We start from the raw sequence: 24,190 nt of genomic DNA, 5'->3' as shown, positions 1-24,190 counted from the left end.
CAAGACTCTCATTTCACGTTGCTGTTTGCACATTTCGATGAGTCATGCACTTGAACCGGGAAAAAATTAACATGTTGTCAAGTCAGTACAAATTACAATTTTAGAGAAGATAAAAGACAAAAGGGCCAACAAACATATTGCCACAGCACGTAAACACACACACACACACACACAGCCATGCAGGGCAAAATGATTATTCATCAAGGCCGGTCCTCTCCGACTGTCTCTCTGTGTGTCAAGCCACGCCAGCCAGATAAGCGGGACTCACAAGAAACACCATCAAAAAAGTTCCACTTCCTTTCAGTCTGTCACCTCAGCATTTCTGACAGAAACGGCTCTTGAATGAAGCCTTCTTGAAGCATTTCAAAGCGGATCCACTTCAAACAAACAGGTTCATTGCACCAGTGGGATTTTGTATAACTTGGGTGGTTTTCAAAGGGAATGAGGTCCTAATATGGCCACAATGCAGTGAAGTTTGAGAATATTGCCACTGTTTTTTGCACCACGTGGGCAGCAGCTCAAAGCCAATGCCCAGCATGTGACCCGCAGACCAACACACAGCGCCCGACTTAAAGCGTCACATGCTTAACTTGCGCCCGACCGGTCAGAGGTAATCTGTCATGATTGGCAGACACATTAAATATGGGATGTGCTCTACGATCACATGCCGGCCACATGCTGAGCTGGTGTAGGCTAATCTGAAATCATTGATGTTCATATCAGACATGAGGCTGGCTGGCTGTCAAACAGGGCAAAGTCCCAACTCCGGGTCAAACTCTGAATCAATGCGGAGAATTTCCTCCAAGAAAGTTTTGATTCATTTGAACTTACATGGGAGCACGATATATAAAGAGAGGTGTTGTAAAGGATTGAAATGACATAACAGATGTCTTCTGTAGTTGAAAAGCAAGTTGCAAAGAGTCATCAGCGTAGTCCTTAAACAAAAGAGTTAAATGAGGCCAGAAGGGTTGACATGTTGAAAGAGGGCTGCATTCTGTCGCCAGTAAGCAAACAACTGAAGCTTGGTTTCACTGGAATATTTACACAGAACATGTTATCTTGCCAGGTCAGCACGGTGGTACAGTGGTTAGCACTGTCGCCTCATAGCATGGAGTTTGCATGTTGTCCCTGTGCCTGTGTGGGTTTTCTCCAGGTACTCCGGCTTCCTCCCACAATACCAAAAAAAATGTACATTAGGTTAATTAGCTACTCTACATTGCCCCGAGGTGTGAGTGTGTGTGTGAGTGGTTGTCTGTCTTTGTGTGTCAGCCCTGCGATTGACTGGCGACCAGTCCAGGCTGTACCCCGCCTCAGCTGGGATAGGCTCCAGCCTCCCCGCGGCCGTGACGGATAATCGGTATAGAAAATAGATGGATTTATGTTATCTTGCTCTGAAAGACTACTTTGAGTATTCTGACGGTAAACACATGTCAACCACTCGACTGCTGCAGGCAGCAATTTCCTGCCGAAGCAATTAAGTTTATAATTTAATATCATGCAGCAATCGTGTTCAATAATAAAACACATCGGGCTGTGAACTGCATAGAAGAAGAGGAGGGGGTCAGAGCACAGTAACAAAAGCTGTGCACTGACTGGATTTAAGGCAACACTTGGACCGATAAGCGATAGAAACGCAAACACTGGAAAGCACCAGCCCACAAACACACAGAAACTCCCATTTAGACATTCACACACACACGCGCATACACACATAAGAAATACACAATTTTAAGACAAACACATCACTCCAGGAAAGTGATTTTCAATCGTAATGCACACAATACACAGCTGAAGATCAGAGGCCAGTGACGACTGCTCTCCAGCTTAATGACCGAGCATCAGACAGATCCTGCTGAGCGACTGGAGTGGCGCCAATCAACACATGATTGTTGTGACATTTCCGACCGGCCATTATCTGCAATGAGGCGTAATTCGGCGTTGCTGCTGATGACTTAATTTAGCCCTCCCCAAAGCTAACGGACAGCGTGGCTCATCTCCTCCCAGATGGGGCGTAAGGCTTAGCTCAGACCTCTTCCCCTCATAATCCTCCTCTTTTTCTCTATTGTAGTCTTTCCACCCTCTCTCTTTCTTTCTCTCTCTCTGACTGTCCTCCACATGGTTTTTCTCTTCTCTCTCTTTCTCTCTCTCTCCATTATTCTACTTATGCACTGAATTGAAGCAGGCTGCGACAGAGAATGTCAAATGCCTTCTCGTCCTCATTACAGGGCTTCCTGAGGCGCCCCTTCCCACCAAAAGGCATTCATTTCTCATGCCTTTCCAGCGCCGCTCAACCCTGCTACCTACCAAACACAAAGGCAAACATTATTGTCTTCGAGCTATTATTGTCTTCGAGTTATTATTATCATCATCTCATATTTATGCACTGTTTTTTTTTCCTTTTTCACATAAACTCATTTCTCTCCCAGTTTTGTTTATGAGTGATTTGCTGTTGCAAACGATTCATCATAAATCACATACAGCAACTAACAGTGCGATTACAAAGGAAATATATAATTAATGCATCACAAAATGGCCTTTGATTCAGCAGGATTGGCAGGCAAGGCTCAAAATAGGCTATGCAAGGCACCTTGGAGCAGGGTTAATCAAGAAAAAAATATGAGAGAATACTGGATGTGCAGCAGATCAAAGACATGCAGGAAGAAAACACTCGCAAGCTTGACAACTAATCACAAAGGGAAAACGCCACAAAGCGGGAGCTTTAGGGTTGTATGCCTTGACGGGAATAATATTTCATCCTGCAGCAAGCGTGTCCCTGTGCACACGCGTGTGCACATGCATGTGTGCGACCGCAGACCTCAGAGATCCACATGTACTGCTGGGATCAAGAACAACCTAATTGGTCTCACTGCACGGTCTTCCTCCTGCTCTTCTTATTCTTAAACACAAATGTGCACACACACACGTGTCCACTGCAGACATTCACACACACCCAACAAGCACTCATATCTGTTCTGAGCTCAGCCCAACTTTCTTTCGAAGAATCGCACTCTAACACGTAGAGGACTGAGTCTGAGAGGATTCAGTTTGCCTGTCCTCAGGTGAGTGGGGTTAAAGTGGATGTTACTGTCTGTCACTTTAAACCCTGCGCTTCAAGCCTTTCTCTTTAAATTATTAAAGGGAGAAAGAAAATACGCTATATCTCCATTTCCCTGGGCTTGGATGTCAGCAGGAGTAACTGAAACTGTTCAGCGGCTCAGCACCGCGACTCGAAACTTGGATCCCCGATACTGTCACCGGCCACACTGGTCGTCAAGGACAGTAACAGATGGAATGCACTCTCGTCAGTTAAGTTTCAGGAAAAAAAAAAACAAAAAACAAAACACAGGCTTTCAGAGATGCAGACTGGAATGATTACCTCCACATTCAATCTGCCAGAGCAGCAACGTCAAGTCTGGAAAAACAGGCTCCAGGTGGAAACACAATACCGCTTAGAAACTCCCCCGAAACCAACAAACAAGTGCGGCTAGTTTTACATACAGGTTAACAGACAAGCCTGCCTCTGGAGACAAAGGGCAGGCGCTGAGGACTTTTACATGACACTGAGGAGGTAAACTGATTTGTAGCAAGCTGCTTTATGTGCACCTGCTCCCTTTGAGCAAAAGGATGTCCTGAACTGCGCTGGTGCTCTGTGTTGTTGCTACCAACTTGGAGGAAAGTCGCTGGTTCATTTCACATCAAAAACAACACTTGAGTCACTGCTGTAGGTTCACTGAGCATGACATCTTTTGATGATGTTTACGTGCACCCCATTAGGGGCATTGTTCACCTTTCCATCAAAGGAGCCTCCTTCCTTTGAGGCAAGAGCTACAAGGCTGTAAAACGAAGAGCATAAAGCCTGCTCTACTTTAGCCGCTCACCAACATAAACCAGAGGGAAAAAAAAGAGGAAAAAAAGGGAGGAGGGTGGAGGTGGCTGTGACGGAGGGCTGTGAGGAGGGAAGTGTGGGGCCACTTACGCGCCCTGCCACCCTGCATCACCAAACAGCCAATGATGAATGAATAGGAGCACATCCCAAAAACAGAAACGACTTGGACGCCGAGCGGGATCATTAGCCGAGTAACAACAGGCTTCTGGGAAATCATGAGGGCATATGTGTGCCTCTAAGAATATTTATATGTGAATATGTTCAATTCTATCCAGTTCAGGATGGCTTCATTTGTCTAACTGCTCGGCAGCAAACCTACGGGGGACGAGCACCAAATGTGATTCTGTTTCAAGTATCAAGACCTGAGAAAAAACAGCAAGTAAATAACAATCCGTAAACCATGGATTCAAACCTTTAACATTGTGTTTCATCCAGTCAAATCAAGACTCTCTGACTGCTCTTCTCTGGACTCCTGATCATCAGTTACTCATACAAACTTGGTATCACGCTGTTATTTGCCGGAGACAAAGCCGGCCATATATTTGCATATCGCATTGGCGGTGCGCGCTGTAGCATGGAGATAAAAACGGGCAATAAATCAGGGTAAACAAACAGATGGCTGGAACAAACGGAGCACCGAGAGAACAGAAGGGTTGAGATGGCAGAGAAAACACAGGTATGGAGGACCTGCACCGACGGAAGCTCGCACTGTTCTCTCATCTGCATACACTGTTTAAGGACTATGCTGATGACTCTGTGTTTTAGATCAGTAATTCCAACAATCCTGCATACATTTTACATTTCTGACAGCTATTTGCAAAACAAGCATGTTCAATCAGCGTACTTTTAGGCAGCCATTGGTTCGTATTTTATGCATTTCACTAAAATCACACAAAACAACGATTTTGAAGCATACTTGATAACTCCAAAAACGTTATTATATTTTTTTAATGTGGCATCATTGAGTTGAGAGCAAAACAACCAACTCAACGTGAAAAAAATAAACAAAATCTTCATTTTCAACATCCTGGATTGCTGGATGCTTTTCAATTTTGAATTTGATTCTTTCACAACATATTGTAGCTTGTCAGTGCACTTTGGTTGCTGAATCTCAGATGCTGGAGAGTCTCTGAATGCATCCACAAGGAGCTTTCAGTCAAAAAGTGAACTGAAATGAAAACCAAAGATTTCCTGAGATGTAAAAAACTAAAAAATTACTAACATGTACAAGATTAAAAAAACACAACTGCATGTCACTTAACTGTGTTTGTGCGTTTGCTTTCTGCTGGAGTTTCAAGGTTGTGGTTTGGGACCCACTGAAAGATCATCAACTTTAAGCAGCAACATGAGGGCATCACTGATGTAAAACTCCTGTTAGTCAGTGTGGTCTCGTGGTCACAAAGGAATCCGTGTCATCCACAAGCTGCCATTCAGTGGACGTGTGACTCACAGCGGAGGTAAGCAAGTCATCAACTACATCACTGCAAAACGACAGCAGCTTTTAAGTAACTAACAGACCCTCTGAGAGTGTGAGTGTGTGTGTGTGTGTGTGTGTGTGTGACCGTCACTGTCTCAGACCTTTTCTGGCATTCAGGTGGCAGGAAGAGAAAAAATAACACTATGGTACCACATGTTGCCATGAATTTGCTTTGCTCGATTTTGACAATTCCACTGTGCAAACCTGGTTACAGTTGCATTTAAAGTCAGATGGTTAGTTTGGCTCTTTTGCTGTAGTACAGAGGGCATACTGTCTTCAGGTGTGAAGACTAGCATGACAAATCGACAACACTGCCACACTGAAATCTTACAGACGCCACACCTTCATTTCAAAGACACATTACATTACGTTAACATGAAACACATGTCACACGTGACCTGGCACATTACAGTGGCAGCCCTGAAGACAAGACAGTCTGCATGTTTCATGACCTGAGAATGTGTTTCTTCTCACTCCCATGCGTCCAGTCCGGAGCCGTCTCGTGCTAAACTGCTGTCAGGGGTCGCGCAGGTCAACAGACGACTGGGTGGGCTGTCAAGAAGAATGTGAACTTTATCCATCATTTGTGCATGTGTGTGTATTTTCAGCACCCGTGCCTGCGCCTGAATGTGTGTTTACTTCTCAACCTGCCAGCGCATTCTGTCATCAGAAGTGTTGAATCGGTGTGAGCTGTGCTACTCTGCCAGCTTCGAAGGAGCCCCCTGACATGAGGGCTCTTAAGCAGCCTGGGCGCACAGACAGCAGCAGTGCCATCCCAGAACAGCTCAGCTAAGCCTTGGACCAGTCTGATATCACGAGAGCAGAGTGAGCCTGCCCACTAGCCTTCACTGGACTAGCTCAAGGCAACTCCTTTATCCGAAGCCAAATTTTAGACTTTTCAAGTCCACAGATTTGAGCCAGTGCTTTTCCTCAAGTTTTCAATTTTTCCTAAGCCAAGGCAACTCTCTGAGGGACTGAGATTCATCAGTCAGCTCTAAAATTAACCTAATTAGCCTAATAATTACTGTGGAGTAAAGACACTTTTGACTGACTCCAAAAGGCTGATTTGTCATCTGGTCATTCATGGCAGTTTAAGATGCTTCAAAACTCGTTTTTACAGACGAGAAGGAGAAAACAGGTTGTGTGTCTACGTTACAATAACACCAGTTGAACCGCATTTCTCTTCGGTGACTGAATCACTCGCGAGTTCTTTTCTTGCGAGATGTTTCGCTGTGATAGCTTCACTGGAATGATAATTATTTAAAAGACCTGAAGGCCACACCACCTTGGAACCACTTCTTGTTAACAGAACATGTGAAAGAGATGAAATGAGGGTCTGTCATAAAAATGATGAGACTTTAATGGTGCTTGATGCAATTTTGGAGAATATATGAGAAAGGGGAACTAAAAACAGAAGACTTTCAAAATTTTTCTAATTGCTGAGATTTAAATGGATAAAGAAGCAACTGTCTTCGTGAAGAATACGTTTTCACCGCCATCCTGAAACAGGCAGAGAAACAATGTGAAATATCTACCAGAACAAGCACCTGTTGGTAACAAAACACTGGTGCAACCTCATAGCTGTCAATCCAAAATAACTGCATTCCACAGATTCAATCCCAGATGAACGCTCAAGCGGGACCTGCACCGACAACAATGAAGTCAGTTGTCAAAGCAGCATAACAGATATCAAGGAATGTCTCAGAACGCACCGCCATTAATGTCTTCGGCTCATTACGTAACAAAACTGTAATAGCACGTCACACATTGACGCTTTAGAAACATTATCTGCTGGAGTGTTTTCCAGTGTTTGGATGTCACGACTGAACAAATTATCCTTACCGGAACTGTCGTTTGAATGAACCCTGGAAAAATGACAGACAGCATCTGATCGAGCCAAAACCTGTGACAATCTTTATTCAGCAAACATCACGTTGACACGAACAAGCTGCAGCTACTGTTGAAGGTGATCATGAGGACAGGAAAGACAAACACTGGCCACCGCGGAGAGGAGTGCGCGGCTTGTTGATCAATGGCAGCTCAAATTTTGAACAACTGAGTGCATTTGGGTCAAAGGTGGTGGAGGCAACGTGCAGGAAGTGTAGTCCTACATAAATAACAACATGACCTGATCATCACCCCCTGGAGCAGGTGAGCGTAACTCCACTGCCAGATCTCACTGATGGGGGTGGCGTTCAAGTTCTGAGTGGAAGAAATCAACTTCAGTCCTGTGCTGATACTTCATTCATTTTATAATCAAATACATCTAGTTTAGGAGTAACAGTTTTATATGCATTTGATTCCAGTAAAGTGGTATTAAATTTAGAAAGTAAATATATTTTATAAATCACAAACCCCAGGATAGACAGAAAACATCAGAGATATTCTTTACAGCCTCTCTGCAAGGGCTGAACGTATTCACGGCAAAGCATTGTATCTGAAAGAAAATATTCTGCTTTGTTATTGTATTGCAGACTTGAATGACGGGTAGTACTAGTGGATGTTCTGGCGATTGCATCACTGCGAAGTCAGGATTGCAGCAAGACAGGTCCATCAGCTTACTTTAAACAGTGAGCAATGTGCATGTGATCTCTTGAGTCAATTTGCTTGAAGACCACAGAGAGTTGGCGACGGCTAGGCTGCTGCCAAAGCCCGAGGGCAAATTTGTCACTACCGCAATCCTGACAAGGCAAAAAACACACACACTCGCAAGTGCAGAGAGTACAGGTCCTCTTCTCATTTCAGGGCGCAGAAAGATTCTGCAATTTATGCCCTGGGATTGGCTTGTTACCAGAGAATAAGAAAAAGGTTTCATGAGCAGAATACTGAGAAGGCAGGCTGTCAAACTAGATACAATCACTGGTCACTGTGAGCTCACTAGCACCCTCTGCAAAGGCTAAACGTCATGAATAAGGGCTGTGAGCCAAACAGTCCGTAAGCAAGACGTCCTCCTCGTGTCCTCGACTTCTCAGAAAGATTAGGCCCTTGAGCGCACGCAGCAGCCCCGGATGCATTGGCTGCCTTAACAGAGATGATATTGTACCCAATCAATAAGCTGTTAGAGAAGCTAAGGAGCAAAGCAAGCTAAATTGGCTGGGCTGAGATACTGACACCCATGAATTCTAATGAGGACACTCAAGGAACCCCATCTCCAGAGCATGACATCTCACCGTGGGGGGAGAAAGGAGTACACACACGATGCATCAATAACATAGTGAGAAAATGGCTGTCTGCATTGGGACGAATGCATCTTCACATGGACTTTGTGTCAATCTGCAGCCATTTGTCTTCAGGTGAATTCGCCTGTTGCTTACATCCAGTTATACGAATGATGCAAACTCAAATTAGCAATGACGACAACAGCTTAACCTGATCATAAATCAGAAATATGGCAGCAGAATTTTCATTCACATTTTGACCGTTCTCATGCGGCGCTGCAGCTGTGAGAGCAGAAGGGGCGACTGCAGCAGCTGGCTGGGTGGCGGGTTACTGTGACGGTGTGCTGGGAGGGCGGTGGGCTTTGTATCCGTTTTGACATGGCATCTCTTCATGCGCACGAGAAGAATGGGCCGAAATTGATTCTTTGAGGTGGCGTACCACAAATAAACAGCTGAGTGGGCTGCACTAGCAGAATGAGTATTGACGAAGGCCCATCAGCACGGGCACGCGGCCAAGCACGAAGTACCACAGCCAAGCAGGAGATTGAACTCTGAGATTGAGTCTTCTCAACTGATTTATTACCCAGAGTGTAAAGAAAGGTCCCAACTGAAGGAACAGCTCGTCTTACTCTTATCACTGCACTCAAAATAAACTCCTATGGGAGAATGCATCCAAGGAAGTCAAAACAGCACGACCCCCGCATACTCCTTCAGTGTCAAAGAAAGAAAATGCAGCAAAGAACATGAGCAAAAGTTCAGAGAAGATACTCTGTTAGCATGTGAACGCCTGGTGAAAGAAGCATGTTGTCCTCCTCGGCCTTCGCCTGCCTCAAAAGGCGACCAAAGGTGGACACCAATTCAAAAGTGCCTTCATTTCTCACAGAAATGCAAGCAGGCAGCTCACACAGACTGGCTGTGCAGTAAGTGTTGGTTTGATGAACAGTGGGCAAAATCATTTCAGACAGTCACAACAGAGAATCAATACTATCATCATGATTAATGGGAACAAAATCATTCATTCCGTCTTGATATTAATACTGCTCTGTTTCATTTTCTTTGTCCTGTTCCTACCGGCACAATCCTCTTTTTCCTTCTCACTCCTCCCTCTTTGACCCCATTTTCTTTTCTCTAAACCTGTTCATTATTTCTTTTTTCCCTTCCCAGCTTAAATCCAGTACATTCTTCAAAAGAGAATCCTTCTCAGGATGTGCCAGCTGCCTCCTCTCTCTGTTGCTGTTATTGCTTCCGCCTCAACACCATGGGTGTTTCAAACAGAAAACAGACAGAAACAAAGTCTCCAAATAGGTTCTCAGTGACGGTGCATCTGGTTCAATCAAATATCAGATAATCTATCCATCCTGTATCCCTTTGTCCACATCTGCAACTGCACATCGATTTATTTCCGTCTCTAACTCCCTTTAGACACCAAGTCTGCTGCCCACAGCTATACATTTTCCGGGTTAATTGGCCTGTGGCCAATCTGTCTTCAAACACATCAGGGTCAGGTGGTGGCGCATTTCTGCTAAAAGTAAAATGTCTTCATAACCACTGGTTGTGTGATAGCAGGTCACTCAAGCCCAGCGGCTGTTCGGCTCAGGCAGAAGGCACAAATACTCCTTAACAGGAAGTTGGTGGTAGAAGCAGACGAGAGAGTGAATATGGGCAACAGTTACCAAAACATCTGTGCCAATTTACACTCAGCCAGATTTAACATAATTTAATGCAACTGCAAAAGCACTGATTCTGCCTTGGTTTCATAGATAAAGAGATAAAAATCGTCATTTTCTATATATTTTTGAGAAGAAAAATGTCTCAGTCCAAAAGAAATCATATTTTTGAGTTGAAGGATGAAAGCTGTCTGGTGCACAGACTGCAACTCTTTTCATTTTCTCTTGACCATCTTCCATTATCAGAAGCAAGATCACAGACATATCAGTGTCCTTTTGCAACAAAAACATAATTTTTCTGCCCATGGCAACAAAAATAATCAGAAAATCAGTTTAAATAATGACAGTGAAAATGGGTGAAAAACAAAAAGGATGAGCTGCATCTGTGCAGCGCAGCAGTGGAGGTTATCGTTCCTCATGATACAGGAGCTGCCCGGATCTCTGTTAAGCATACGCACTGTTAAGCAGCTGACCTAAACTTATCTCCAAAGGTATAAACAGCTGCAGGGAAGGCTCACTGCTGGAGAGAGACCAATTAGGAGTCAAGCTGAGGAAAGGAGGGCAGGAGTCTTGGAGGAAAAGCTTGTGTTTGTGCATGTGTGTGAGTGTGTGTGCGTGTATCTAAACTACGCTGTCCATTTCCACCAGCAGCAACCTGGAGCCACTGCTGCTGCTGCTGCTGCTGCTGCTGCTCACAACGCACCACCACCATTCAGCGAGCAGAAAGGGGCAGACTTGGTGAATCAGCGCACGCTCATCCCCACTGCCTTTAAACAAGCCTGCCAAGTCATGGTGCCTGCCAGCGAGAGCCATGGCGCATTTCAAAATGCTATCTTTGTTGCTGGCCTGTTCATTACCGCAGTGCGGCTCTATGGAAAGTATTAGCAGGGTAGAGTGAAAAGGAATGCCCATGTCGCTAAACGTCTGGGGCAGATCTGAGGAGCTCGGCCATTCGCCGGTGGTGCCAACACTGTAAGAATGAGGCATGAATCACCAAACGAGGAATCATATTCTTCACTCTACTTCTTCCATCATTCATTTCTTCCATCATGCAGGAGAGGGAGGACAGAAATGCAGGACGGGAGGAGGCAGAGGTGTAAACCGTTGTTAGTCAGGGGGGAGTGGACAAGGACATTGTGAGGCGGTGCAGGCCTGTGAGTTGCAGAAGGAAAGGGCTGCTCCTGGGAGGAACGAAAGCGAGTGGAAGAGGCGTGCTTTGGTATTCAGAGCAGCCGCCGCCGGCTGGGGGCTTCAGTATGCTCATCCGCTCACACTGTCGTCCCTCACGGCTGGCGGGCTGGCAGGGCGGAGGGCGGAGGAGTGTGACAGGTTTGGGGAATGAGGCGGGAGAGCAACCAGTGGGAGGGGATGATGGGTGGATGTCACATCAGGTGTTCAGCTGAGACATATACTTAAACACACTCTCGCGCACGCACACACACACACACACACACAGAGCACTTAGGTTGGAGGTTAGGCAGGGAGACGAAGGGTGCCAGCAAAGCTCCTTGTGCGCTTGGAATATTGAATACTGCAAGAGGAGAAACGGGACTTGAGATTATTCTGCAACCCAGGACCTCTGAACGTAGCAAAGCTGAAGTGATATTGCATTAAAAACAAGTCCGACTGTCTGTTCTGTGCTGCTCATGGACCTTGTGGGATTTTTCTGGGTAAAGTGCTTCACTCCGGTGGCTAAGTCGTTTGGTTGCAGTGAAATTTTTTACCTTTTCCAGGTAAATTCTGAGACAAATCTGGGCTTCAGTGTAGGCGCAGATACGACAAAGGCAGTGACTGGAACAGAAGTTCCATTTGCCGTGATGAGGAGCAGACAGAGAACCTGAGAGATGCTGACAGCTCCTCTCAGCTGGTTCAGAGCAGCTTAGTCATAGAAGCCCTGACTGCACTGTGGGGAGGAACCACACGAACGCAGGCTGAGCGCTTACTGCTCTGCTGTGCTGCTGATGGTGAACATATGAAGCATTCACCTCAACGTGACAACAGCAGTGACACGAAAAGAAAGGAAACTGAGGTTGTCTCTTCTCAGAAAACAAGCGCAAATCCCCCCACGATGTCAAACAAACCTCTGTCGTAGTGGAATTAAAAATGGTTGGGCATAAGGCAGCATGAGACTGCCAGTAGAGCTGCAATGATTAGATGATTCATCAGTCGGTCAGACAACGGAAAATTAATCAGCAGCAATTTTGATCGTTTGATTGTCGTCATTTTTTAAACAAAAAGACCAAACTAAATTTGCTGGCTCCAGCTGAGCATTTGATGGTTTTCTTTGTCATACATTATAGTGAATATCCATATCTAATATTTACAACAGCATATGTTTTCCTCTTAACTGCAGTGCTTGGGTTTGGGAGATGTCAGCCGTACAGACGTCTGCCTTCCCTTCACTCGTCTGGAACTTGATGGCACTTTGCTTGCGGTGCTCAAAGTGTGAAAACAAAATACAAAACTCAACAGCGAGATCAAGAATTCCAGACATCATGACCGGATCAGTTTCATGTGGGACCTACATTACTTTCTTTCAGTTAAACTACACAGTATCGCTGTGCAGCTCAAGACAAACGTCATTTAGTTATTTTATACTCGAGAGAAGGCAGACAATCTCTACTGCTGACATCTCAAAAACTCAGCAGCTCACACCAGAACGATCTAGATGGATAAACAGCACTACGGGTGTGAGGAAAAATATGTATTTCTGAGTTTGGGGTGAACTGTCCCTTTAAATTGCTGGCCTTGCTTGATCGGCACCACAATTACATTACATACTGACATGCCTTATAAATAACATAAGTTTTTTCGTACGTTCATGTTTGACCAGTAGTCTGAGTTTAAACATCAGCTGACAGCTAACCTCAGCTGTCAGTCGATGCTCACTTTCCTCAACTACCCGGCTAAGCCACACTCGTAAACCACCAGACAACAAGTTCAGGCACATTCCCAGGTGCTAAATGCAAAAGGAACAGACAAAGCAGGTACCTCCAGAATGTAAATGAAAACCCTTCATCACTAAGTAACTCCTGGGGCACATCGGACATCACAGGTCGCTGATGTATAACAGTGTGAAAGGATGCACAGACAACAGGAGGGTCCTTTTAGTTTGTTTTCAAAGTCTAACAATTCGAATAAAACAACCCCACTGCAATTATCTTACACTCAGTTATTCAAGCTTATTGTTACCCGGATTCCTCACGGCATCGTTTGTCCTTTTACAGACTGTTTGGATTTTAAAAAACAAAGAAAGAAAGATAAAAAAAACTTCTTTCCTACGTGAAAATAGTAAACAAAAAACTGAGGGAGGCTCATTTTCATCGTCTCTCCTTGGGCTTTAAGTGCAGTATGATTGTGCGAAATTACACATTTTTTATGTTCATTTGTCCTGCAGGTAAAGCTACTAAGGGCTGTGTTCTTGATATACACTGGAAATAAAAACGCTTCTCTTTAGCTAGGAGGCGTCTGGGGATTTTCATGACTTAACTGAAGCACATTCATCTTTTGAATACCAAACATCATCTCAGTGAAAATAAAAACATCTGTTAACATTTCACTTTCATCAAGATGTTAAACAGCTCTGAAGGCTCATCACTACACTAAGGAATGCTGGCGTCATTTAACATTAGTAGTAATGATGATTTATTGTGTCTCATGCTGACATGAATAGGACTTTTACATTAAGGCAGTGAGGTACGTAATGCCACTATAGCTCACACTGGCGAGCATTAGAGTGCATTTATTCATTAAAGTTACCATAAGAATTTTTGACTTTTTTTTTTTTTTGCTGTTAAATAATTTTGTATCTATTTCTTCACAGGGACGAACACTTGACACCGCAGTAAAAACCCGACCTGCGATAAGAGTTTCTCAACGTGGCCCTCAGAAATGCATTCATACACTGCATTCAGATGAATTCTCTGGCATAACTCTGTATAACTATCCCATGCCATCATTATCTGCCAGAGAATGAAAAAGCTTTTGAAAACTCCTTTCTCACTTTCCGTTTTTGACCTGATTTGTGAATCAAGGTCGCTCCAGGGACCTGTGAGCTAAATGGTGCATCCATTAAGCTCCATGAAGGAAAAAACAAGCAGATCCAAGTGTGTTTACAGCATTAATCAATGAGCTGCCCTCTCAGGAGTCTCGAAGCAGCTAAAGGTATCTGTGATCACTTTGCCTCCACCCTCAGTGGCCCCCTCAAGGTTACTGCCTATTGCCTCCATCCTGTCTCAGGACGGGGGCTGCATACTGAGCACAGCGGCTGCTCTGGGACCAGGGGACCACGTCAGACAACGAGACAAACGTCTGCTTTCTGTCCTGACTGCACAGGCGAAGAGTCGAGAAGTCTCAGCGAAGGCGCAAAGTCATGTTCGATTTAGAAGCTCCAAGTTTGGTCGGTGGGTTTCGCCGTGGGGTTGGAAGATTCTGATGAAAGGATGTGCAATTTTTTAAAGATTTGTTAGACTTAAAAGATGAAGTGGCTGGTGAAAAAACGGAAAAAAAAAGTGCAGTACACTGATGATAGAATAGGATTAGGATGAAGAGCATCACGGCAAAAGTAAGAATCAAGGTCAAATCCAGAAAAATCTAGCAAAGGAAAAAAGAAACCAGACATGAAGGTGGAAGATAAGGTATCATCGACTCAGGGAAGAAGATAAAGAAAAGACAAACTAGGCAGGAAGGAGAGAGAGGGAAAAATCCAACAGGGAGTCAGGGGCTTTTTTTGTTTTTTGCTGTGTTGTGCACAAACACAGAGCGAGTCTACACAACTGTTTTATTTGGAAACAAACATAAACATCAACTCACATTAACTGCACAACCGCATGACTCAGTCGTTTCTCCTCAATTCCAACATCTCATGAGGATACAAGTTTATATCCACACCGACCGGCTGACATCTGATCTGCCCATCAGCCACCTCCTGACACAGAGCAGCCATCAATGATGGATGACGCATGAATTAATCATGAGGAAAGGGGCCGCGAAACACACGGCGAGAGGCCCCGAGCGCAGGCTGCATACGCCGAGTGCAGCTCGAGCATCGTTTAACACAAACTCACGCAAAAAAAGTGAAAGAACTCGGCTCATCAGACTGAACGTCAGCACCGCAAAAAAATAAACAAAAACTTAATACTGTGACAGCCATGGAGCCAAACCGTGTCGCCAGGCTCGAGCAGCACCGCCGGGATTTAAGGATACGGCCATAATTGATTCAATTGGACTTGGACTCACCTCAACGCTGCAAGAGGGACCAACAATGTCTAAGCTGGCAAGGCGACTATTAACAAATCCCTTCTAAGTGATGTGTAAAGTGCCACGCTCAGCAGTGCCTCTATCAAAGCCACCCAAACACACACACACACACACACACACACACACACACACACCCTCTGTGCCACATGACTGACAGTCTCTGGCACCTTTAACACATTCATCATGTCTGTGAGCTTTAAAGAAATACAATCTAACAGATACAAATCCAATCAATAAGCTTTTAGCTAAGCTTAGAGATTGAGAATAAAGCATTGTGTGTGTGTGTGTGTGTGTGTGTGTGTGTCTGTTTGTGTGTGTGTGTGTGTGTGTGTGTGACAGGCATCACTTGGATGCATGGATGCAAAGGAGATTACAGGCAGAGTTCAGACGAAGGCCCGCGAAGCTTAAAAGACCATCCGAGGCTCATGTTATAGTGCACGCAGACCTGGACACGATGGACAGGAGTGCTCAAACACAGCATGTCCCTCAGGATGGACAGGAGTGCTCCAACACAGCATGTCCCTCAGGATGGACAGGAGTGCTCAAACACAGCATGTCCCTCAGGATGGACAGGAGTGCTCCAACACAGCATGTCCCTCACTGCTGCCGTTTGGCAGGACTGTACTCTACTGGAGTAAATGTTACGTCTCGGCACTAATCACTAGGAAGCATGCAGACAGACGATTTAGATATGCTTGAGCAAGCGGAAAGGACAAAATTGACCTGTGGAATAGCTCCCAGAGAAACATAACTCCCCACACACACATACACACAAACACACACCTGATCCTTCAAACGCATTGCCGTATAGGCTACCATGGGCGCATCTGTGAGGCTGTACCCCCAAGTCCCTCTTATTTATTCATGACTGGCTACTAGTCAGACCTGCTCTAAGCTCCTCAGTGTTCAGGTTACAGGGCTGTAACAAAGCATTCTAATGCACTTTACATGCGGCCGGTGTGTGTGTGTGGGTGTGTTGGGGGGGTTCAGGTTGTCAACATGAACATGACAAAATGGACACACACCTGGTTTCACAGTCTTCATGCGGATGGGCTCCCGAAAGTGGCGGATGACAGCCAGAGTGTCTCGGTTAGTGAGTCCGCTCACTGGAGTCCCGTTCACCTCCAGCAGCACGTCCCCGCCGCTGGGGAACCTCCCGGCGTGACAAACCAACGCCTCCGAAACTATGTGTCCGAGGTAGGGGAACTCTCCCAGCTCAGCGCCGCCTCGCACCTCGGCCACGCTGACCAGCTCCCCGGAACCCCCCCACGACACGGTGCACTCCTGCACTTTAGTGGACCAGTGCTTCTTCTTCTTCAGTGTCTTGGACATTGTTGGTTGCTCTTGTAAGCCTGGAGGGAAGTCCAAGAACGATTGTCCTCAAACGCAAAAGCGGCTAGTGATCATAAAACACGATGACACACGGAGAAATCATTGCAGATTAGAGAAGTTCAGGGCGCTTTCTTGTGTTGTATTCCATTCCAGGGAAATGAAGTCTTTTGCAGAACAAACTCCCTCAGCTGATGGTCGATGCTTCCATTGAATTACCCGAGCATCACCTGTCTGCGACTGGGATGCGAGACCGGCTGCGTCAGTGTCGCATTGAAGCGGAAAGTGCTGGTTCTGACGCTGCGGCGTCTCGATCCCACACCCCAGCTCACAGCAGTGTGAACTTAAGACAACAATAGCAGCCTCCTTGACGCCTTTAAGGCCCGATATTCTCAGAGCAGAACCCGGCGCAGTTTGTGCGCACCACAGAGCCCATCAGTGCCAAAAGCGCGGAGAATGGCTGGTTTCCGCTTCAGGTAATTCCAGCTAAATCGACCGAAACAACGTCCAGAGAGAGTTCTGGCAAACACGGAGGAACTTCAAAAACTGCTTTCCAGAGTGGTGAATCAGAGAAATCCTCCGGGCAGTGAGAACTCTTGGTCCAAGACCACCGGAGAGACAACTTTACTGTGCGCACCTGTCCTCCGCTCCTGTCCTCCTCCTCCTCCGCGGTGACATCAGCAAAGCAGTCCTTGGAAACGGAAAAACATACCTGACCCTCCTCTGAACCGGGCGGTTATCTGGTCGTTACCACAACTGAAGCCCTGGTTTTGGTTCTCCGTTACGCGCTCTTCGCTCTTCCCTGCTTCTCCAGAGGCGCTCAGAGGATTTTTTCCCAGCTATAAACTACGCAGCAGCACGAGACAGACGTGATCCGATTAAGCTTCACTCCATAACTTTTTTTTTTTTTTTGTCTTTTTTTTTCTTGTTGCTTTCCTGAATGCAGGCGCTTCTGTCAAATCAGAGGCCGGGGGTCGGTCTTAAAGCCTCATCAGCGAACCAATAGTGACTAGCAGGGGGCGGGTCCTCTGGGGCTGGGAAGCGCTGGATTTTGTTTCCATGGTGCGTTTAGCAAAGGCGGAGTTCCGGTACAGAGACTCATATTTTCACGTGGGAAATGTTTATTATAAGTTCCCGGAAAGTGGGCCTACAGTTTGCGCCCAGTTCCCCTGATGTTTGTGGTGTTTGTCCTGATGTGCTGTTTATGCGGTGGGCTGCGAGCTCCCTGTGATTCTTCGGCTTTATTTTGTGTAGTTTTGACTACATGAAACGCGTTCGGGGAATTACAGCTCATCCTGCTCACAGGGCTGAGCAGTCGGCTGCTTGATGGAGCAATTTCTTGCACAATTCTGCCCCCTTGTGGTTGTAGTGGTTAGAGCATCGCATGCATCATCAGCAGCAGTAGTGCCACTGGAAAGCTGCTGTAAAATTAAATTTCCACTTGCACACTTTCAGATGTTTTGTTTCCTTGTTTTTTCTGCTTGTACCTACTTTTATTATCTACTGTGGGTTCCTGTTTCTTCCACAGCTGCTTTGCAGTTTTAGTCATTGTCTAATGAGTCAGTCAAATTTCCGACGTGGGACCTGAAACACTTTTGTATGCAAACATAAGCCTCAGTTTGATCAGTTAACCGTTAACGCAGTAATATATGTGAGCACATCACCTGTTAATCTCACCACTTCTGGTGATTTGTTAATGATTAACTTTCAGTAAACTTCCCAGCTCACCTCTTTGGGTCAGCGCCCTTGCAGGCACACTGGCAAAACTGAGCCTGTTTTCTAAAAGCAGCTGATAACAACCGTGTGATTTTTCAGCTTCTGTGCTGCTGTTAATCTTTACATTATAAGGTCTGGAAACATGTCCTCACTTAAAAATTGTGGCATCAGGTGTCAGGTAGGAGAATTTCACAGTAATTTGTAGCTGTTTGATTTCATGTGTTGCTTAATATATCAGTTTGAAGTCTCTCCATAGTCTTACTCCACACAGGGATAAACCTTTCTGGTGCTGAATTTCGTCACTTTATCCGACCTTGCGTTTCTCTCATGTGTGAGAAATGCCAGCTACTCCTCATGAATGTGCTAACGATACTTCACTCCCCACATGCTGTAAGTTGTACACATGACACTTAATGTTTTCCCCTCTTCTCGTTCTGAAACTGCTTCTCCTTTCACTTATTGTTTAGATGAGGAGTCATCAGGCCCGCTTGCCATAATTATCATCCCTTGTCTGTTGGGTCTGAGCACAGTTGTGGTGGTGGCTCTAATTTTCTACAGTCTCCACAAGAACAAAGAAAGAGTACAGAGCACCACAAGTCAGTGTACAAATGGTATGAATTGTGCTAACTGTTTATCCTTTGCATGAAAAACATCATATCATTTAAAAGTTCTTTTTTAATCGGCATATGAGAGCAGCACCAGGTGCTAATTTATCTCTGGTTGTGTTTTGTTCAGGCCAGCAGAGTGCATCCTTGACTGCAGCTTCTGTTAGCACTCCAAAGGTCCAGGCAACTTTGCATCCCTGGGAAATACCTGAAGAGTGCGCTCTTGAGGGACTTGAGTTTTGGCACAAAGGGTGCTATGGCCCCATCTGTAAAGCTCTGCTGAAGACGAGAGACGGAGCCTCCTCTTCCGTGGTGGTTAAGTCCCTACGAGGTACAGCGTTGATCTGACATAAAGGCACAATGATGAGAGTCTTTTATGTGGAAAAACAGTGAACAGCATATTACAATTAGGAATAAAACAGATAATATTGTTTGTCACTTTGTGTGTTTGTTATTAATGTAAAAACATACAGATGGTACGAACCAACCTGAGGCCAAGGAGTTTGTGCAGTGGATCCTCTTCCATGCCACACTGTGTAAACATGAGAACGTGGTGCGGATGCTGTACTGTCAGACCAAGCGTCTGCCCATGTATCTGGTCTTAGATGCCTGCAGCCCAGGGAACCTCCTTCACTTCCTGTGGACACTCAGAAACGTAATGGTGGTGCACAGCTTTGGTTTAAACTCGAGCTTATATTTTATGATACAAGTAATCTTCAAAGATTTATCTGCTGATCACTTTTGAGTTTTGTTTCATTTGTGAAGACTAGTCAAAAAAGGCCTCTATTGTTGTTTTTATCCCCTTCCAAATCTTTCATAGATGAAAAAAAAATTCTGACAATTGAAAATGGGCCTTTATACAAGTCCTAAATTGAGTGCATTGACAGGGAATTTTTCTGCTTTCAAGGGGAAGTTGAACACGGTTGATCCATTGCAGAACTTCTCTGAGAAGTCAGTGTTTCTTGTGGCGAAGCGTGTTGCAGCTGGGCTGGTAAGTCACTTTTTGCACACCAAATATCCAATTATGCCTGACAAACACAAGTTCGTTTTGGACTGCATGCCATTCTGCAGTGCAGCAGCTCATGTTTTATGAATATTTTATCCAAAGATTGATATGTTCTGACAGGACTACCTGATGTCAGAGCACAGGCTGGTCCACGGTGATGTTGCTGCCAGGAACATCTTAATTGGCCCAAACCTGTCAGCCCGGGTGTCAGGGTTGGGTGTGGCATTTGCAGGACGCAAAACAGATTCAGGAATGAGGCAGAGAGCTGCACAGGTGCCTCTCAAATGGCAGGCTCCAGAGAGGATTATGATGCAACTCAGTATCGACAGGAGCGACGTGTAAGGGCAGAGCGATGGCCAAGAAAACAAAACACACACGGAACAAGTAGAATATATTGTATTCTCTTCCTGCTCTTGCATGTCTGTTACATTTCACCAAAATTTTTATTTGAAATTGATTTCCAACATTTTCTTTTCCCCAGGTGGTCATTTGGAATCTTACTGTATGAACTCATTACTTTAGGTAAAGCTGCACGCTCTCTTGTATGTAATCAGTCAGAATTTGTGCCTTTTCAGGTTAGCTTTGATCAATTCTACAAGGTCTGTAAAGTTGGATCGTTACACACCAACGTCAGCATTGCATGTTCCAATAAATGTCACATTTATTCATTCGATAATTCCTTGTTTTTACCTCAGGTTCTGCTCCATACCCTGAGCTGGAGCCTCAGTCTGTGCTTCCAAAGCTACAGGGGTCTTATCGAATGAAGAGACCAGAGAACTGTGGGGGGCCTTTGTAAGTCAACTTGTAAGAAATGGAGCCACACAACATGGAGCAACGTGCTGTCACGAGTGTTAGCAACGCAGTCAACTGTCAACATGTGTCTGAACTCTTATTTCAAAAAGTCTCTGCTTATGATTAGTGGAAGAAACAGACTCCACATTTGTTTTTGACTGCCTCAAGAAGATTCAGAAATCAATTCTCTCTCAGTTCTGTCTGTCTGTTCAACATGAAGCTACAGCTTAGCTCAGAACATGAAGTTGGTCTGTCACCTCATAGCACCTCTGAAGATCACTAATAATTAAGACACCCTGTCTGACAGGTTAGGGAAAACAACAGACTCAGGCAGCTGTTGAGCCTTGCTTTCGGTTTTTGTGCCAACCTAAATGCCTACAGGCTGTAGATCCCACACCCCAACTCACAGCACTGTGAATCAAGAAAGTGTTTCATTTGTTTTGCATGTTTTTTTTTTAGGTATGACCTGATGAGGTACTGCTGGATGTGGAGTTTCAAAGACCGACCTGCGTTCTCAGCCATCATAAAGCTGTTGGAGTCATCGCTGCATCGAGCAGCTACGACGCCCATTTGTGTTCCTGAGGTCGTAGACTTAGAGGACTATAACAGAAAGGCAGGACTGCTCTCATGAGCTCGACTTTTGTGGCCTTACTGTACTTAATGATCTTTAGATTTGAATAATAATAATAATAATAATTAATAATTGTCTATCGTTGATTTCAGTGAAAGATTGTTTTATTCCTTTGGCAGATGTGATGATTTCCGTCTGTATGCATAAAAAACTTGTATCATCCCTACATTGTAAGAGGAAAATTTTAATAACAAAATACAAAAAAGTTCTCTTAGTCACACTCGGCAGCATTTTTGGTGCTTTGAAGAATCTTTTTAAGTTTAAACTACATATGACCTTAGTAAATAGCTGCTGTCCTGACTTTTAACCCACCTGGTATCTTGTGGTTATGTGTAGATATTATTGTTATGATTCAAGATTCAAGAGTCTTCATTGTTATTATGCAAGCATAACAAAATTTTGTACAGGTTCTTGGCTCAAATGCACACATATAAATAGCAGCAAAAATTTAAAATTAACTCTTCTTCAAGTGGTGAAAACACAACAAAACAAAACAACAACAAACACGAATACAAACACAAAAAGCCTCCAGCCTCGAGCCACTGGGTGCACCCCGCGCCGCCATCTTGGAACTAATGGGTTATATGGCCTGTAAAATAATCCTCAATGAATAACTTCAGTCATTGGGGAAAAGCCTAACGAAAGAGAGAGAAGAAGATCAGACAGCTCATGACAGCCATTCGAGTCATTTTGAATTTTGATCAGGCTTACCTTCTTTGACATTTACAGAACATGCTGAGATGCACCACAGTTTGTGGAATGCTGTCCCACTTGTTTCAAAGATGGCATCAACTAGCAGCCACCCACTTCTGCTTCTGTTGCAGGTGGAGATCTGACCAAGGTCCTGAGGGTGGGATGTGTGCACTGTTATTGAACCCATTACTTTAGGTAAAGCTGCATGCTCTGTTGTATATGATCTATCAGTGTTTGGGCCGTTTCAGATTAGCTTTGGGGTCTTATGGGGGCAGCCGTGGCCTAGAGGTCGGAGAAGCGACTTGTGGCCGGTGGGTCACTTGTTTGATTGCCCCTGGACAGGCAGGAAAAATTTGGGTGTGGTGGAGTAATTAGCCAGCTGATGTGCCCTTAAGCAAGGCACTTAAGCCCCAATTTGCTCCCTGGGCGCCTGACAGTTGCAGCCCACTGCTCCTGTGTGTTTCACTGCATGTTGCATGTGTGTGTTTCAATCAGTGAGGGGTTAAATGAAGAGAAGTAATTTCCCAGCTTGTGATTAATAAAGCAAATTAAATTAATGTTTTTTAAAAAAAGACCAGAGAACTGTGGGGGGGTTGTTGTAAGAACTTGTAAGAAATGGAGCCACACAACATGGAGCAACATGCCGTCACGAGTGTTAGCAACGCAATCAACTGTCAACATGTGTCTGAACTCTTATTTCAAAAAGTTTCTGCTTATGGATAGTGGAAGAAAGAGACATTTTTAGAAAAAGGCTGCACATTTTTTTTCACTGTCTTGAGAAGATTCAGAAATCCATTCTCTCATGTCTGTTCGTTACAGCTTAGCTCAGAACATGAAGTCGGCCTGTCACCTCACAGCACCTCTGCAGATCCCTAATGATTAAGACGCCGTATCTGGCTCATCACCAAAACCAAAGAACAAATCTGATCTTGAAGACAGTGTTTTGTTATCTGAACAGACTGCGACTAGCTGTCTGTCCCTGACTACCGACTACAGGCTGTAAGCTTATGACCTGATGAGGTACTGCTGTATGTCCAGTTTCAAAGAACCAACCTGCTTCTGTTAGTCACACCTCGCAGCACTTTTGTGCTTTGAAGAACCTTTTTAAGTTTAAAGTACACATGACCTTAATTTTAGTAGCAGTGACATTACCCATTGTCAAAAATCCTCTAAAATGATAATAATGAAGTGGCTGAAGGACAGAAGAAAAAAAAAACATCACAGAGTAACATTACGAAGAAGAAGAATCAGCTTTGTTGACATACACACACTGAATTTGTCTTCTGCATTTGAACCATCCTTAGTTGAACACACACATGCAACACCCGGCAAATTACATGCAGTGAAACACACACAGGAGCAGTGGGCAGCATCAAGCGCCCGGGGAGCATATTGGGGGGTTAAGTGCACCCGGGTACAAGGGCACATCAGCTGGCTAATGGAGGGGGGGACAGTTTTTTCACATTAATCACACGCAAGTTTTTCCTGCCTGTCCGGTGGGGGAATCGAACCAGCGACCCTCCGATCACAAGCCACTTCACCTACCTCTAGGCCATCGGCTGCCCCCCGAAAATAAGATGGCAACAGAAGAATACGCCGGGCGTGTTATTCAGAGCCAAGGTGATGATAACCCACGTGACGTGGCTTACGTGTCAGGGTATCGTTTTAGGGTCATGAGTTTGTCACAATCAGGTCATGATAGATTTCGCTCCTTCTTTTTCCTTCTCTCCTCTAAGCTCGAGATTGTCTTATAGAGTGTACACGACACAGTGCTGTACAGTGCTGTGCTGTGCTGTATGCCCACTCATTCACACCTGGAGTCATTTGACGAATGCTGTCCCACTGGTTTCAAAATTGGCATCAACAAGCAGCTGTCCTCTGGAGATCCTGATGAAGACCTGGCCAAGGTCCAGGGGGAGGGATGTGTGCATGTTGAGCAACGCCACTGCTGCTGAGGCCTGGGCGTTATTC

At 45.0% G+C, this 24,190-nt stretch overlaps 2 protein-coding genes across 6 annotated transcripts in view; one reads left to right on the top strand and one right to left on the bottom strand.

Moving 5' to 3' along the window:
• Nucleotides 1–17,742, bottom strand: part of magi3a (membrane associated guanylate kinase, WW and PDZ domain containing 3a) — a 96,642-nt gene extending 78,900 nt beyond the window's left edge. For both annotated transcript variants that reach the window (XM_046396811.1, XM_046396813.1), the window contains exon 1: nt 16,473–17,742. In XM_046396811.1, the coding sequence (XP_046252767.1) occupies nt 16,473–16,779 (307 nt within the window). In that variant the 5' untranslated portion in view covers nt 16,780–17,742. The remainder of the gene's footprint in view (nt 1–16,472) is intronic.
• A 504-nt stretch (nt 17,743–18,246) lies between these two features.
• si:ch73-206d17.1 (tyrosine-protein kinase STYK1) lies at nt 18,247–21,958 on the top strand. Of its 4 annotated transcripts, none has more exons than XM_046396819.1 (10): nt 18,247–18,670; nt 18,764–18,882; nt 18,960–19,103; nt 19,228–19,428; nt 19,571–19,752; nt 20,005–20,088; nt 20,224–20,441; nt 20,585–20,625; nt 20,799–20,895; nt 21,355–21,958. In XM_046396819.1, the coding sequence occupies exons 2-10, from the start codon at nt 18,831–18,833 to the stop codon at nt 21,524–21,526; spliced, it is 1,191 nt and encodes a 396-aa protein (XP_046252775.1). In that variant the 5' UTR covers nt 18,247–18,670; nt 18,764–18,830; the 3' UTR covers nt 21,527–21,958. The 4 variants fall into 4 exon arrangements, with proteins under 4 accessions (XP_046252775.1, XP_046252774.1, XP_046252773.1 ...); XM_046396817.1 differs by having other exon boundaries at nt 18,248–18,670; nt 18,749–18,882; XM_046396820.1 differs by having other exon boundaries at nt 18,252–18,670; nt 18,749–18,882; nt 20,799–20,907; nt 21,355–21,472.
• The last annotated feature ends 2,232 nt before the right edge of the window (nt 21,959–24,190 follow it).

The sequence above is a fragment of the Scatophagus argus genome, chromosome 8, assembly GCF_020382885.2.
Source record: "Scatophagus argus isolate fScaArg1 chromosome 8, fScaArg1.pri, whole genome shotgun sequence".
NCBI classification, from domain to species: Eukaryota; Metazoa; Chordata; class Actinopteri; family Scatophagidae; genus Scatophagus; species Scatophagus argus.
This window is presented reverse-complemented; position numbering and strand designations above follow the sequence as displayed.